General features: G+C 30.1%; 1 protein-coding gene and 1 long non-coding RNA gene across 4 annotated transcripts; one reads left to right on the top strand and one right to left on the bottom strand.

Moving 5' to 3' along the window:
• Positions 1 to 5,534: 5,534 nt before the first annotated feature.
• LOC136781266 (uncharacterized) lies at positions 5,535 to 15,997 on the top strand. 3 transcript variants are annotated; one of them, XM_066740118.1, is made up of 10 exons: positions 5,535 to 5,972; positions 6,058 to 6,181; positions 7,917 to 8,097; positions 9,029 to 9,115; positions 10,080 to 10,193; positions 10,338 to 10,601; positions 10,665 to 10,745; positions 11,975 to 14,074; positions 14,142 to 14,207; positions 14,294 to 15,997. In XM_066740118.1, exons 2-10 carry the CDS (start codon positions 6,095 to 6,097, stop codon positions 14,509 to 14,511), a joined length of 3,198 nt encoding a protein of 1,065 aa, XP_066596215.1. In that variant the 5' UTR covers positions 5,535 to 5,972; positions 6,058 to 6,094; the 3' UTR covers positions 14,512 to 15,997. The 3 variants fall into 3 exon arrangements, with proteins under 3 accessions (XP_066596215.1, XP_066596214.1, XP_066596216.1); XM_066740117.1 differs by having other exon boundaries at positions 5,536 to 5,972; positions 10,263 to 10,601; XM_066740119.1 differs by lacking the exons at positions 5,535 to 5,972; positions 6,058 to 6,181 and adding exons at positions 6,311 to 7,569; positions 7,663 to 7,831 and having other exon boundaries at positions 10,263 to 10,601.
• Positions 15,998 to 16,128: 131 nt separating this feature from the next.
• LOC136781267 (uncharacterized) lies at positions 16,129 to 17,822 on the bottom strand. Its single transcript, XR_010823892.1, has 2 exons — positions 17,728 to 17,822; positions 16,129 to 17,503 (listed from the first exon to the last, which is right to left on the bottom strand). It is a non-coding gene; the product is annotated as an uncharacterized lncRNA (long non-coding RNA).
• Between the last annotated feature and the right edge of the window lie 249 nt (positions 17,823 to 18,071).

Below are 18,071 nucleotides of genomic sequence, written 5' to 3'. Positions count from 1 at the left end.
CAGTACGAAGAAAGTGTATGTAATATGTGACAAGTATATATAGCTTATAACATTTGTATTTATTAAGCTGTATAATATTTAGTATTATTAATTATGTCCTTATTATTTACAGAAAAAAGTAATTTTTTAACTCTTTGACGAAGCCTGAGGTGTGGATTATTGAGGGATTAAATTTTATGACAACAGTGACTTGACAAGATTAATTTCGCTACATATTTATTTAACAAGAAATCTTACAGACAGGAAGGTAAATTTTAACACTTATAAGTATACATCTATATCTTATAAAATTTGTATTATAATTATATTAATAATGCTCTTATTATTTATATGAACAGTTATATACTTCTTTAACTTATCGACAAAGCTTGAAATGGAAAGTTTTGAAGTATTCAATATTATGACTACAGTGATTTAATAAAAACCAAAATAAAATTTATATTGGAGGTAAATTAGTAATTATTTTTCACTAATATAATAATATGAAGCTTTCAATTGTAATTAAGTGAAACTTGGACTTATAACTTAATTCTCCGGTTATTTCATGTTTAAATTCAATTCTCCCATGCATATATGACACATTTAAAAATAAAGTACATTTATTGCTGAGTTAATCGTCGAATTGTATGCTTATTACAGGTCTATATATTTTATAAATTTATACAAGAACAATGGGAACGTCATATAGTAAAATATATATATATATAAATATATATATTGTAACGCACGGAAAAGGAATTCCGGGTTAAAAATAATTAATAAGACACGATCAAACTCCGAGGACACAATCTTTATTGAACACTAAAAAATCTCGGGGGGAGAGGCCTCCCGCGATGTCCTGGCACACTTATTATACGCGCACAATGATTTCATTAAACACTAATTAAAGGGAAAACGGGGGAAAACTATGGAAAGGCTACGGGCGAGAAGGCGGCGGGGAAAAAGCAAAGAGGGGAAGGGATTATGGCAAGGAAAAGGTTCTCCGGCGGCTCCGACGATGATATCCGGCGATCCCTCGAAGTCCGCCACGAGAACTCCACGCAAAACTTCAATAAATCGATGGCTGGGGCCCGCAATATTGAATTACACCGAATTTCAATAATTGCGGCGACGACCCAGCTCTCTACTTAAACCACGTACTGATGCTCTGACAGTAGAACAAGATCTAGTCCATTCTGGCATTTATTCCTCAGTCCTCTTAATTATTTCCCTCATTCCGGGGTGTCATAGTGAGCATAGGTCTGGTCGCGATTCAGGAACCAATCAATAATTAGGCATGGATCCGCGATCCAGATTTCTCGCCGTTCCGGCTAATCACTCCTATGCTTCACATGCTATCTCGCTGGCGAGCTCCTGCGCGAAGATCCTGCGTGGTCGTCCTTAGTAGCAGACGACACTATAGCTTCGTGGCTCGGCAGCGGGGCGATGCGGTGCGGGGTCGGCAACGATGGGCCGGTAATGGCGCGGGCCGGGGAAAACGCAGCTAGGCGCGCGAGGCGTCAGCGCGGTAAGGGGAGGGGACTGGGACTCGCTACCTGGCGCTCGAGACGCGGCGCGGTAACGGGAAGGAACCGATGAGGCGCTCGGCGGGGAGACTGGGTAAGGGGACGGTAGGAGCGTCGCGTAAACAACCGCGCTCGGCAGGAAGGTTAGAGAGAGAGGGCATTATAGGCATTCGGGCATGGGAGCGTAAAGGATAGGACAATAACAGTTTTCTAGCTCATGTTGGAGCAGGGAATCGATCTTATAAGCTACGAATAAAATTTACCATTAGGAATATAATATTTAATCCTAAATAATATACAACCTACTGACATTCGCTCAATCCGCAATCATACCATGTCCTAAAAACATTTACTCTCCTTCCGTGGATGGCAATTACAATATCCCTTCAGCGGGTAACTACATTACCATCACACGGAAGGTTCATCTATGCTCACTCACTCACTCACAAACATACTCAAGGGGACGGGAGGCACTAAGGGGGAGACCGAAGAAGAGCTAACAATAAGCATTTTTCTGTAACGGGTTTCCACCACGTTACAATATATAAATAAAGATAAAGTGGCTGTATAAGGGCCCTTTCTTACATTTTTAATTTATAAAAAGAATGAAATAATGTCAAGTATTAAAAGGTATATAAATAAATACATAAATAAAGCGACTGTATATGGGCCTTGTCTTAATGACTTCAAATTTAGCTTAATAAATGAGCAATGATATCTCTTTTGTCTATACCATCTTCAAATTCGTAAGAGTTTGCTTCGTTATCATAAACTAATGAATCGAAGTCATCATCGCCATCTGCTTCTTCATTACTCAGACAAATGTTATGCAAAATGCAGCAGCTAATTATAATTAATGGTATCATTTCCGTATTATACATGTAAACATATTTTAATTTTCAAAAAAGTCCTTTTAATATACCAAATGCTCTTTCTATTACGATGCGCGCTTTTGATAGTTGAGTATTAAACGTTTTTTGGGTATTATTTAAATGCCTATTATCGCGATAAGGAACAAGCAATTGCTGAGACAATGGATAAGCAGAATCTCCTATCAAATGTGTATTTTCCGGAAAATATCTGTTAACGTTATTATCACTCAATCTTTTAATGTCACTTAGCTGCCAAACTCGGCATCGTGGACGCTACCACAGAAGCCCATAAAAACATCAATAAATCTCATCTTATGGTCACAAATTCCTTGAAGAACCATCGAATGAAACCCCTTTCGATTGACATAACTGTTGGGGTACTCAATAGGACTACTTATAGGAATGTGACATCCGTCAATATATATATATATATATATCTATGTCAATTGAACAGTTTGGAGACTTTGCCTATATATTTAATTTTAATATATATATAGGCATAGTTTTACATTCTGAGCGTAAATATATTAACAGGATAATGTAAAATGTCTTGGTTTAATAGATATTTACAAAAAATGTAAATTTATATTAATTAAATGATATGGGGTCTTAAATTATATATCCTTATATTTCTTATAAAGTACCATAAGAACTTCATTTTAATACATATTTAGGCATGGTTTCAAATTGCGCACAAAGATATATTGGTTAAATTTAACAGAATAATGTATGTTTAAAAAATATTTCCTAAAAAAATTAAGTTATAACAATCGCATGGTTTGGGTACTAATTACAAAATTCATCCATACAATTCATCTACAATATCTTCAGTATTTTTAGAAATTGAAAGATTATTTTTTTGTAAAATTTTAAACTTCAGCCAAATATTAATGCAGCGGTTCATTCGGCTATAAAATATTATAGGTTTTTCAGTTATCCGTATAATCTTAATTATTTAAATTATATACCACTTACACAGATTAATCATATTGATGTTGTACATGTCCTCGCTTATATATGAAGTGAATTGTAAAGTAACATCATATGGTGAACGGATGAAGTTATTACATAACTATATTAAGATGGATATCAACAAGAAATTAAATATTCATTTTGCATAGTAAGCATAACTAATAATTTTATCCTAAAATAGGTTTTTTAGTTATCCGTTTAATCTTTATTACTTAAATTATATACCACGTACAAAGAATGATGTTATTGATGTTGCACATGTCTCCGGTTATATGTGAAGTGAATTGTAAAGTAACATCATATGTAGAGCAGATGAGATTATTAGATAACAGTTAAGATAGATACCAACAAAAAATTCTATATTCATTTTGCATTGTAAGTATCACCAATAATTTTATCCTAAAATAGGTTTTTTATTTATCCGTATAATCTTAATTACTTAAATTATATACCACGTACAAAGAATGATGTTATTGATGTTGCACATGTCTCCGGTTATATGTGAAGTGAATTGTAAAGTAACATCATATGTAGAGCAGATGAGATTATTAGAGAACTATTAAGATGAATACCAACAAAAAATTCAATATTCATTTTATATTGTAAGTACCACCAATATTTTTATCAAAAGTATAGACTTATTAGTTATGTGTATAATATTAATTGTTTAAACTATATATATACTACATAGCCAGGTTGAATTTATTGATGTTGCACATAGCCTCGCTTATATATGAAGTGAATTGTAAAATATCATCATACGTGGAACTGATGAGATTATTAGTCAACTATTATGATTCATACAAAAGAAATTAAATATTCATTTTGCATAGTAAGCATAACTAATAATTTTATCCTAAAATAGGTTTTTTAGTTATCCGTTTAATCTTTATTACTTAAATTATATACCACGTACAAAGAATGATGTTATTGATGTTGCACATGTCTCCGGTTATATGTGAAGTGAATTGTAAAGTAACATCATATGTAGAGCAGATGAGATTATTAGATAACAGTTAAGATAGATACCAACAAAAAATTCTATATTCATTTTGCATTGTAAGTATCACCAATAATTTTATCCTAAAATAGGTTTTTTATTTATCCGTATAATCTTAATTACTTAAATTATATACCACGTACAAAGAATGATGTTATTGATGTTGCACATGTCTCCGGTTATATGTGAAGTGAATTGTAAAGTAACATCATATGTAGAGCAGATGAGATTATTAGAGAACTATTAAGATGAATACCAACAAAAAATTCAATATTCATTTTATATTGTAAGTACCACCAATACTTTTATCAAAAGTATAGACTTATTAGTTATGTGTATAATATTAATTGTTTAAACTATATATATACTACATAGCCAGGTTGATTTTATTGATGTTGCACATGGCCTCACTTATAGGTGAATTGAATTGTAAAGTATCATCATATGTAGAACTGAGATCGTTAGTGGATAACTAAGATAGATCATACAAATAAAAATTAAATACTCATTTTACATTTTAAGAAATTAACTGTGAAAGTTTATTTTCTTAAGAATTTTCATATATCAACACAAAACAAAGCAAATAGATAAACAGGTTATTACAGTATTTATTAATCATCTTAAATATATATAAATATATAAATGACGAGTGAATATATATGTTAACTAAAAAAGTGTGCAGATGCAATTGCTACTGCTGCACCACTGAATAAAACGTTTGTCGGGAAAAATTTAACTTTTAAAATTATCTCATTCTTTCGTCAATTTCATTAAATGTTCTAATGAAATTACAGTGGCTAATAAAAACTTATTTTTCATTCATTTTTCTGCAATGAAGTTTTTATTTTGTGTATTCGAGGAAATTTTTATTTCATCCTGTGAACAAATTACAAATTGCTTAACAAAGTAATAACATTTTAATATAATTTATAGTCTGTCATCTAATAAGCTAAAAATACTTATATGATTTTTATTTTATTAGAAATGAGATTCTGTGCTACATGCATAAAACTGGATGATGTTCGAATTAAAAGTAATGTATAACAATAAAAAATTACTACGATAGCTTTTAATATCTAACGTCAAAGTAGTATAAACGTTTTATCGTTAGATGTATATAGTCCTGATCCGTCATCTCAAAAGTCGGGATTAAGCAGGTATACCAACTTAAATTTTTAATAGCAATAATAGTATCGTCTAGTATATTTTTCTGAAAGTTGTATCACTGCTAATCCGTTGAGTTATAACCAGAACTTGATTGCGGAATGCAAGCACAAGCACCCTCAATAATTATTCAAAACCTGTTTCCGTTAAATGTTGAATTCCACCAACCTAGCAATGTGCAGCAATGAATCTACTTGCCGCCAGAATGTATGCATCGTCTGATCGACTTTTCATATTTAAGGTTAATAAAATATAAGTCAAGGTGATGATAGAATAAAAAATGAAGCAAATAAATCTTGCTGATGAATAGTTTGTTTTGATTTGATAGAAGCAGTGTTTCTGGTAGTATAGGTTTTATCCCATTTTGATGATTTAGAGAGTTGATAATAGGTATAGCTTTTGAAAGAATTATAACGGATAGAACATCATATAATTATACATATATGTATAATTTCAACGGTAATTTCAGATTAATATTTTATTCTATTCTCTTTGTAGTAAATTATATATTATTATGAAATTAGATGTAATTATTTTTTTGCAGATTCTTCTAAATAATACTTTCATTTACACTTATCAAAATGAAACTGAGAGGTAATATGGAGTCCTGGAAAAAATTAAAGTTATTTTCATTGATCGTTATCATCTATATTATGGCTTTAATACAAGTAAGTTGTTTGAATTTTATATTAAATATCTGATGGCTTAAACTGATGTAAAGCTAATATACATCATTAAATAATTAACTTAAAAATAAATTTGCTATTACTTCAAACAGACTAATTATATCAATCAAATGTCTGCTTTTTTAAATATTCAATATTCTCCTTTCTTAAGTGTATTTTATGATTTATACCTATACTATATCATACATTTGTGTGCCTATTATACCTTCTAATACCCCTCATTCTTATTTTTCAAACGTGATATTAAGAGAGAAAGAAAGGGAGAAAGGAAAATTTAATAAGTTTTTTATAAATAAAACTAGACGTCTCAGAGTATCTCGTTAATTTGACAAAATATTTGCAGTTGTTAAATACGTTTTTAATTTATACTGTAGTACTGTGATAATATCAAATAAACCAGATCCCACTAAGCACTTAATGACAAATATTTACCAAAAATGGGTGAATAAAACAGCTTTGAATTTAATCAAATTAGTATCTGGAATTTTCTCGTTTCCAACAATTACAAAAATTATTTAAACCTATCTATAGTTTTGTTAATAATAATGATTAAAAATAATATAAGGTTGCATTCAATTTATAAAAAGCACACACTGTCTCATATCATCTTTAATAGTCAGGTGGCACTGTTAAGACTCATCTCTTAAAATTAGTATAATTACTTCATATGTAAATACAAAAGAAATCTAATAACGACGTTTGTCAGTACAGTGTTAATTGGAAAACAAGATATGAAACTTATTAGTAGATACATCAACGATAATATACATCAGATTCTATATGCTGCGTTGAATGTTTCAGCAGACACCCTAAATCCACTATTCATAAATCTGTATAGGTATTCTCAAAGCTTCAGCTCAAAGTTCATTGAAAATCTTTATTTAAATTGTGGTTTAGGGTGTGAGTCCAACCAAATCCTATAAGGTAAAATTGTACCATGTGTAGGATTGAGACTTGTCGAAAATACCTATGTTGATTGGTTAATTAACAACAAATTAGCTACCCACATGGTAATATTTTGCCTTACAGGTTTGAATGGACTCACCTTTACCACTTTTTATATCAATCATTCACTATGTTTAGCACACTGAACATTTAAATAACTGATTATAGATTCTAGGTGAGTTCACGCAGTACACTATTCGCGCCAAACACGTTAACAGTCCTAGTACGCACAGTAAATTATCTGAGTATGTAGGTAGTAAGATTGATAGAGCAATTAATTCGAATCGCGCGGTACATAAATGTACCCTCTATCAACTGATTGCTTGAAGCAAAAGTTTGACCATTCATATGATAAAATCGTAACCGCTTATTTAAATGTTGGTTAGTCCCCGTATTTTGCAAGTATAACAAAAATTTTCATAATGGTAAGAACCAAAAACAATAGCATATCTGTATACATATATATATACTGACATGTCGTTATTGCACTATACCGATACCGATAATATTCGTTAAAGTTACAGAACATATGGCCAATGATGATAGATTGCGAGATTTCCGTACCTTTACTCTGACCACCATTACCCTGTGCTGCAATAGGAATAGTAGTCAGAGTGGGGGTAGCCAATTCTCGCCATCTATTATCACTACATTTGACTACGCTGAACACATTCCATTTTTGAAAAAGTGAATATCTGATCCTCCCATATTCCCAATATCCTTTACTTTCCGCCATTGCAACACTAATACGAATTAACTTGGATTATTGCAGTACTCCATTGTTTCAACAAAGACGTCGACAATTCTAATTATACCATTTTATTCTTCACAAAGAATTAGACTTTGGTGTACTAACGGTGAAGAAATGTTTGCTTTAATTTCTACAAACTCTGGTTATGATATCAAGAAAAATATTAGTAGAAATAAATTGAAAAATATAGTGTTTAGGCATAGTAAGTATTTCTAATATATTATTAAAATTGCTTTAATAACTTTTTTTCGTCCAACAGTAATATATCAATTCGAAACGGTATACATTAAACCTTTCAGCTACCATTTTTTAATTTACAAAATGAAAATAAGAGGTTTGAAGGTAGAATGAATTTATTTTTTCAAGATTCAATCGTTCGATAATGAGATTAATAATGGTGCTTTACCAAAAAATTAATGTATTTTAAATCTTTTATCACATGATAAAATTTATAAATGCTTTATGTTTTCATGCAATAAATTGGAAAAGTTGAATCAGCCATTTGTCTAGGGGGTGACCGAAAGAATTAATAAACAAATCATGTCATTTATAATCTAAATATTTCAATAACTCTTTCAATAAAATAATTATCAGTGCATTGAATATAATAAATCTAATCACGTAATTCTGCCATGACTTAATTAAATTCTCATCTTATTGATTATTGCACATATTACTTATTATTAACTTCCTACAAGCACACAATATTGCTTAACATTTTACATTCCATTTTAAAATATCTATAGGACTTACAATATTTTAAGAAAGAACATAGAACATTAAATAATATTATTGGCTATAAAATTCCTGCTCTTTAAATATATGTAATTTTTTGTAAGTTATTTTAAATTCAATGATAGCTACTGTTATTACAGCCTAGATCACTAAGTACGATTAAGTTAAGATACAGCTAAAAAAAGTAGTATAGCTCCTGTTATGTAATCTTTTAGCTTGGTTTTCATTTAAATATCTTCAGAATATTCAACCTAACGAACAGATTAATCTAATAGATATTGATTAGATCTGGTTAAAATTTTAAACATGGCACTGTAGAATATAATATATCTAATGCATTTAAACTTTATAAAAATAAAATACCTGTTATCATTTAACAAAAACATTAAAAATTTCAGATGATTATCAAATTCTTAAGGATATTCAAAGGAATCTTCATTTAAATATTCCAAATGTGATGTTGACTCGATTGGAAAAAATTAATGGTAAGACTAGCCATTCAGGTAAAATGTTAATACTGCTTTTTGTAATTATTTGTTAAGCTTCATTACACTTACTTGTGGTTAAGTTTATCCATGGTTAAATATTTACTTGCTTACATTACAAATTAAGTTATAGCTGAAAGTAACTGAATATCTTCACTTGACTAAGTTTTGTAAGACTGAATAGTGGTCATAAATAAATAATTCTTATAAAGTGAGTAGTTTCAAAGGAATTAAAAAGGGTGGTTAATTAATCTGTATTATATAAACTTATGTATCTACTTCTATAGTTTTAATAGTTTAGTATTATCTAAGTATTGTTCAACAAGAGAAAGCTATTTTTTACAAACTTAAATTGTTGGATGCATAAGTTGCTTTTGATCAACAGTTATATAGGGTAATCCAGACAAAACAACTCTAACCATTTAAGTAAAGTTCTTTTTTACTTCATAACTATAAGAGATATCAATCTTTTGTGAGAGATCTTTTTATGGTGTCTTTCAATTGGCATTCATATAGGTTTAAAACCCAAAATTAATTTCTGTATTCAAAATAATACGCAAGGACGTTAAATTTAGATTCTGACTGTTTCATTTAACAAACTCTATATAAGTTAGATGATTGGTAGACTGCAACATTTAGTGTGTAGGATTTAGTTTACCTGCGTAAAACTAGTGTCTTTTATATGGTACTAAAATTCACATCAAAAAGAATTATACTTAACCCACTAATGCTGAAGGAATATAATTCTAGTAATTATTTTAAAATTTCATTTTCCCTATTAAAATAGTAGAACTTTTAGTTAAAAGTTATATATTCTAGTGATTGTGAGTAGTATGGTTTATAGCTAAATTGTAATGAACTGGCTCTTGTAACTGTCGACTGAAACTCTAGAATAACTTCAACCTTCTATTGATTATTATATATATACATATTAATATATTAAAGACTGATATATTATTTTCAGGTATTGAACAGTTCAATAATGTATTTACTATTAGAGATGAAAGTATGGATGAAAGTATTGCAAATATTAATTACCGTTCTTTTAACTATCCTGATATTATGGATTCTTCGAAAGGTAACAACAAATTTACAAAAAAGTAACACGTATATTTATTTGGAAATTTAAAACAGATTAATGTTTTAGATGAGAAATTATTAAATACTTCTAAGATTGATAATTTCCTTAATGAATGTGAGCTAACCGAAATACCTCTATTAGATAACGTCACATTATTCGAGAAAGAAGCTGTAAAGAAAACCGCGGCTTCTACTCCATTTAAACCTGCAGAATTAACAGAAAACTGTCTTTCGCAATTAATTATAACGGATAGTTTGTTAAAAGATATTACATTTATTGAAATACCTCCAACAAATAACACTACATTATTAGAAAAAGGAGATAGCGGAAATAGTTCACCGTTTACTTCGTCTAAGCCAATTATAATCGAAGATAAAATTCTTTCCTCTCAAGAACAAATTGAAGGTAAATTTCATGATTTAAGTAAATAAATTTTCAATTAATATTCATATATAAATTTCGTTACAGTAATGATACAATTGAAAGGTATATCTAATACAGCTATTAGCACTCCATGGCTTATTCCTCAGAGAAGTCCAGATGAATTGGGTGAGTACATAGGAAATACATTTTATCATAAATTTAACAATGAACTCATGGTTAGCTTCTAACTGCGCACTACTTTATGTTATTATTGCGCAGAGTATCAATTTTTCACGAGTAGAGAAACTTACGTAGGTATTGCATACAATATTTTTATCATAGTAGCCTGCAAAGTTAGAATGCGAAGCACATTTTGTTTCATATAATATGTACAAAATATATTTTGCGTATCGAAAATACTATGTGAACAGCAAATTTGAGCAGTTCTGTACTGAAAATTGGGTGTGTACAATACAAATAAAAAAGAATTCAAACCACTGTAGCTCAGAATAAAATGAGTATAACAATATTGTGAAAAATTCAGAATGAAGCATAAAACGTTTGTTTTAAAAATACATAAACCATATTATAAGTCGTACTTTTATTTAAAAGCCGCTAAAAAAAATAGAATCGTATAACTTTGCAAATAAAGGCCCTCGCTAAAAAAAATATGCACGACTGAAATTAATAGAAGTTATACATAAACAAAACTAAATCCATCTTTTAGTATATTATATGTTTTTCTTACAATGGCTCCCAACGATATTTACACGATCATGTTTCATAGAGTTATCGATAATTATACAGAAAAATAGGAGTTTTTGTCACATATGCAATATCTCATGCAAAGGAAATATTTATACTGACTTCTTTATGGAAACGTCAAAAGAATAAAAGCTATACTTTCAAGTGTATTTAGCTTGTATGCAATTGAATTTTAAAATAATTCCACATCTTAAGTAATACAAGACGTAATGCAGAGTGTAACGCATGGTTATAGTAAATATTGTAAACACAGTTTCATTGGACCGTTTTAAGTAAAATAGTCAAATAAAACTTTCATTTATCTTGCACCAGTTTTAAATCATTTTCATTTTTAATTTAGTTTATAACATTGTTCAGAATTAAAAGCGAAAGAAAGAGAAAGCACTTGCTCTTGTTACCTTTGTAATTCTCTTTCTCATTCTTGCTGCTAATGCAATGTTATAACCTAAGTAAAAATCAAATAATAGAAAAATGGTACGAGATATTAAAAATAATTTTGTATTTTTTACACAAAGCAGTTTAAAGAATTTGTGGTCAAGATATTTCTTATGAGCTAGGTTTGACCATGTTTTTTTCTTAAATCTAAATGTTGTTTCTTATTATTTCTAGTATAATTACAAAGAATACTACTGATTACGTTTAATTTTTAGGTGGAGATGAAAATAATAATGATTACGAAGTTTCTAATAAGGATGGCCAGTTAAACGGGAATTCAGATATTAGCGAGCCTCAAAATGTAAAGGGAACAACGGTCGTTACTGCAATTGATAATTTGGAGGAAGTTGTAGATAATTTTGAGGAAAAATATTTGGATCATGAAAATGAGAATGATCCAGATTATGTTCCATCTGATCAAAGCATCCATTCAGACGAAAATATACAGACATCGAGGAAAGAAGCAAACGAAGAAAGCGCAGGATCACATGGCTTAAATGTGTCTTTAATGGATAGAGCAGTCGGTACTGCAATTCGTAACTCAGAAAAAGTTGTTGTTCAACATAGTAGCGACGGAACCAAAAAAAATTGTTGTTTTTATTGTAACAAATTTTATTCAAAACTTTCGAGACACTTGGAAACTGTCCACCGCGAGGAGGTAGATGTGAAACGATTTGCAGTACTTCCGAAAAACAATGTGGAGCGTAAGAAAATTATTGCTGAAATCAGAAAAAGGGGAAATTTTCTTCATAATACTACGTCATCTTTAGAAACCTGTAATTTCGTTGTTAGTCGTCGCCCAAATATTGAAATGCCGAGAACAGCGGATTATTATATACCTTGCCCAAGCTGTAAAGTATACCTAAGTAAAAAAACAGCTCATGTACATGTCAGATTATGTACTAACCGAGGTGCGCGAAAAAGTCACTCAATAAAAGTTTTAGGGCGAAGACTTGTTCCAAATGTTCACGAAAAAGCATGTTTTACATTAAAAAGTAAGGTTTTACCACCGTTACGACAAGACATTGTGACATCCGTTGTTCGGAATGATGAACTGATTGTTATATACGGTAATCATCTATGCAATAAATATAAACATTCGGCTCATCATTTTAAAATGATACGTGCACAGTTAAGATTAATAGCACGTCTATTATTAACGATGAAAGACTTAAGAGATGATATTGCAAATTTTGAAGATATTTTCAACCCCAAATTTTACGACACTTTTATAAAAGCTGTTAATATTATTGGAAGATATGACCAGACTAAAGAACTATATCTTTCTCCGAAAACGGCTGCAACTATTGGCACGTTGATATCCGATATTGGTCAGCATTGGATATCAGAGTGTATTAAATATAATAATGTTCAAAAACAAACGAATGCAGAAAATTTTTTGAAAATAAAAAAAGCTAATTACACGGCGGAAGTTAGTAAAACAGTACTTGAGTCTCAAACACAAATTCGAAGGCATAAAAAAACAGTACTTCCAAGTGTAAACGATATCAAGAAATTAACAAAATTCTTGTTAACACGAAGAAATGAAGCCCATAAAAAATTGCAAGAAAAATTCGTACTAACAGCATGGCATGCTTTAGCGGAAACAACTCTAATTACCATTCAACTTTTTAACAGACGCCGACCAGGTGAAATGGAGAGAATTTTATTGGACGATTTTAATAACTATCAGCGAATTAGTAAGAATGAAAATCCAGAGGAGTATGCCTCTTTAAGTAAAAGAGGACGAGAGGTTGCAAAGCGGTATGTACGTTTTCAAATTAGAGGAAAATTAGGCCGGACAGTTTCCGTTCTGCTAGACAACGGCATGCTTGAGAGTATTAAGATGATGTTAAAATACAGAAAAAAAGCAAGAGTTCACGAAAACAATAAATATGTATTTGGATTACCTGGTCCAGATAATCTCGTGGAAAAGCATCTAAATGCCTGTCAGTTATTGAGACGTTTTTCAAATGAATGTGGCGCTGATATGCCTGAGACATTACGCGGGACAAAACTTCGAAAACATGTAGCAACGAACTGCATAGCTTTAAACTTAAGTTCCAATGAGGTTACCGATCTTGCCGATTTCATGGGTCACCACGAAAAGATTCACTTAAAACATTATCGGCAGCCCTTGCTTTCTAAGGATATTTTGGGAATATCAAAAATTTTAGAGCATGCGCAAGGATACAACGATAGTGATTGTAGCGATGATGAAAATAATAATTTGGAGAATGAAAATGTTAATGGCGAAAACTATAATAAAAGTGACAAAAATATACAGGAAAATGAATTGTCAGGGTCGAGTGATGGTAAATTAATATTATTTAATTACTAATTTTTCATGTATTTATATATATTCAATTTTTGTATTTACAGAATCTGAATATGAGAGTCCTAATAAAAACGATACGTCTAATAAAAGAGAAAGGAAATTCAATATAGGTAAGTTAATCTATTTTTACTTAATTGATGTTTAAAGTTATAATGCTTAAAAAAATTTATACTATTAATGTATTCCTTTCATCTAGGTCATGCAAATAATGCGAAAAAACGTCAAAGAATAATGTGGACGGAAGAAGCAAAGTCAACTGTTCTTAATGCTTTTTATGAAAATATGAAGAAAAACAATAAAACTCTGCATACGAAGGAAATACAAGCATTAATAAATTCAACACCTTGTTTAGAAAATAGAACAGTTGCTCAAGTACGTACTTGGTTACATCTCCAAAAATCCAAATTTTTTTGATTTTTTATAATTTGTTTTAAGTCTAACTGCTATAAAACCGAAAAATATAAAGGTTCTCATATTTTAACTATCGCTTTCACGTGTCTGAAAAACTATTTATCGATTAAATTTTTTTTTACTGATTTTGCAACAGTTTAATAATATATATAGTAATAGCAACATTAGGATTTTAGATATTTGAGAGCGAAAGTTGAAAATGGGAAAGCGTATCTTTATCAACATATTTCTTAATGTATACACGGCCTGAAAATATTCATAATTCCTTTAGGGGTATTGTATGTGGAATGGAAGGTACGATCGTCGAATTATTACGTGTATTTTTGTTTAATACTCTTTTGATTTAGTCAAAGTATTAGCACTAGCGAAAAAAATATAGAAGGAACCAATAAACTATGATTTTATATACGTTTGTGTGAGCAAAAGTTTTATTTTAAGGGATATCGTACAGAGATTAATTATTTTGTTTATTTTAATTGTAAACAATTTTGGCACAAATGTTTAACATTATGAATGTTTATTATAAATTTATGTATTATTAAAAAAGCGTTAATATTATATGTCAATACTCAAAAATTACTATATTAAAGCAATGTTGCAATATTTTTTGAAAAATGTATTTTTCTATTTAGTATACTAATTAAAACTGTTTTTTTCAATTATCTTATGGTTGACAAACGAAACAAAAAATCTGAAGAATTTGCAGGATTACTTTCTGATTTATTATTCTTTTTTTCATAGGGGGAAAATGTGGAAGATGTAAAAGACTGTCTTCATTGAAGTAAATTGTCGAAAAAAAATTGACAAACGTAGGGTTAGGTTATATTTTTTACCACATAATATCTGCATAACTGGAAAAAAACTACTCAGAGAATTTGTTGTAGTTATTCACGTCGTACTGGTGTTGGATTAGATTAATTACTAAACGAAATGATATAGAGCACATAAACCTAATTCAAGAAATCTGAAACCAGAGCGAAAGCAAATTATCTTGAAACAGCTTATGCTTCCGTTTTCAGTTGCTTTAATAATAGTGTATGCAGTTTTGCTACCTAGTTTCGTCTGCCATTATGTTCAACATACTCTTGTGCACAAGGAAGCAGTGAAGAAAATATTTCCATAATTTAGTTTCAATGGTTAAAAGGGTAAATTTGGACAAAAATTATACGCAATTGCTTATTGTTTAAAGAATGTCAGTGACATAAATGCATCGTCAAAAAATTACTACGTGATTTCTAATCTAAATTTTCACTGAAATGTAAATATTAATCACATGTTCCAATATTATATCCTCGGTATTTTAAAAAATTTTCAGTACCACTTAATAATAATTTTTTGGTATTTTTGAAATCAAAAAGTAAGTAAATCTTTATAAAAATAATTTTATATTTAATATAACCAAAACGCTTTTAAACTAATAAAGTTGTATAAATTTTTGAGTACAATCAGGCATAGGCTTTAGGGAAACGGTTTATACAGGGCGTTTTTTAACTAGCGCAAAAATCGACATAGTGAAACAAACATAATTGGCGTCTATTTATGTCTCACTGTGTCGATTTTTATCCGATAATTGGAAAACGCCCAAAAATATATAGTCTCTACATAACCAGTCTCCTCATATTAATTTTTATAAGATTCAAATTTTATTAAATATAACAATGAAGCATGAGCATCGGTGTGACTACATTGTTACGTGTTATATCTACAGTTTATTTGACTCGTTTCCAGCTTATTCCACCCAACGTTCAATTTCTCTCTTTCTCTCTTTCTTCTTATATCATTTAAAATATGTTTTATAGATACTCTGACACCATTACCAGTGAAAAATGTCTTCGATGCCGTAAAGTTACTGCTAGCAAATAACATTAATTTTATCCACCTCCGTCTACGAGTTTGCTTCTAAACATTTAAGATGATAGTTTCGAAGATGCGTATCCAATGTGTTTTCAAACTATAGTAGCATAAAGCCTACGGCACACTATGCTGGATTTCGTGCTAGAATGCTTGCTAGATTTGTGAAGGACCAATGAGATTATTATATTTAATTCACAACTGAATCATCATTGGTCTTCACAATTCTAGCAAGCATTCTAGCACGAAATCCAGCATAGTGTGCCGTAGGCTTAAGTGTTCGAGGCTTTGCTCTTTTGAAATACATGAGGTACATACTATTTAGTTCGGAGACTCATATAGTTATGAATTGTTTAGTTTGGGGACTCGTATAGTTATGAATTGCTTAGTTTGGGGACTCGTATAGTCATGAATTGTTTAGTTTGGAGACTTCTGTATTCATAAACTGTTCACTTTTGGGACAAGTGCGATATTATACAATGCGACACGCGTTATATGTATCTAACAGAATCGATAACAAAGAAATGGACTATTATTTCAGAAATATAAGATTTGAAATAAGTGTTTACACCAAAAGCTATTTAAATAAATAAGGTATGTCAGAAGAATTTATTCACTTGACCATGGATAAATTACCTTTAAGAGGACAGCATTTTTCCATTGGAACTGATTATTTATTTTGCAACAAATCTATCCATGTATGCAATGTAAAGCATATACATATAAAACAGGCGAATTTTTAAGTGGCTAAACCCGTCATCTACAGGCTAACAATAGTCATGATTTTCAAATCGCATATTCTTTCTCTTAACTTCAAGAGAGCTTTTTATGCATACGGTGTTAATATATTATTTACATTATACGCTTATTAGCTATATAGAAAGCGCCACCTGTAAATTACTGTCAGCATGATTGCCGAGTAACAAATTTCCTGGAATTATAGTTGAAAATTGTACAATGCAACGTTCATCTTAGGCATAAGCTTCTTCAAAGCTGAAAAGCTATTTTCAACCTTGACCTGCACAATAATCCTTAATGTATTCGACGAAACAGTTAACCAGTTTATTCATATACAGCTATTGTATCCTCGATTTTATAAAAATATCTTCAGATCTCGTTCCGAATATCCTTTGATATTATCCAACTGAAAGAACGAGTAAATCATTATCATAGAAACTTAAATTTAATGGATTCTAGATAATTTTAAATTTAGTAAGCTTCATCATTTTTTTAGTACAATAATCCCTGTTATGGATGCAACGTTTCATATTAATTGAAGTCTTGAAACTAATAAATTCCTTCCAAAGAATTTTCTTAAGATGTTAAATTTTATTAAATACAATACTAAAGCTTTGATTTGGGTGTTACCAGCTTAGCTATTATTGGTGTTTATAACATATTTTGTTTTCTTCGAACTTATTCTATCAACAATTTATTCTGCCTGTCCTCTCTCTCTCTCTCTTCTCTTCATTCAAATTCCATTCCATAATCTCTGTAATATTTTTATGATTTACACAAAGTGGTAATTTTATGAGAAATCCATTAATAATGTAGAATTTTTATTATGTGTATCATCCACACAGAAGTACCTGTTAATCAACAGTCATGTGTTTGATCATCTCCATATACTTCTTACATTTATGTTAAGGCGACATGAAATCCATCCTATACGTACTATTGAAATATTTCTGGCTTAAAATGGTTAGTTTAGG

Source organism: Prorops nasuta, unplaced genomic scaffold (assembly GCF_024137725.1).
Source record: "Prorops nasuta isolate Cenicafe-Biocafe unplaced genomic scaffold, Cenicafe_Pnas_1.2 PNAS00022, whole genome shotgun sequence".
Taxonomy (NCBI): domain Eukaryota; kingdom Metazoa; phylum Arthropoda; class Insecta; order Hymenoptera; family Bethylidae; genus Prorops; species Prorops nasuta.
The sequence above is the reverse complement of the archived record's forward strand: the minus strand, read 5'-3'. Positions and strand labels throughout refer to the sequence as shown.

Excerpts from the sequence above, each read along its gene's own strand:
- LOC136781266 (XM_066740117.1), top strand. The coding sequence starts at position 6,095 with ATGAAACTGAGAGGTAATATGGAGTCCTGGAAAAAATTAAAGTTATTT. Across the intron at positions 6,182-7,916 it reads ATATTATGGCTTTAATACAA|TACTCCATTGTTTCAACAAA; the intron begins GTAAGTTGTTTG and ends GGATTATTGCAG. Across the intron at positions 9,116-10,079 it reads TCGATTGGAAAAAATTAATG|GTATTGAACAGTTCAATAAT; the intron begins GTAAGACTAGCC and ends TATTATTTTCAG.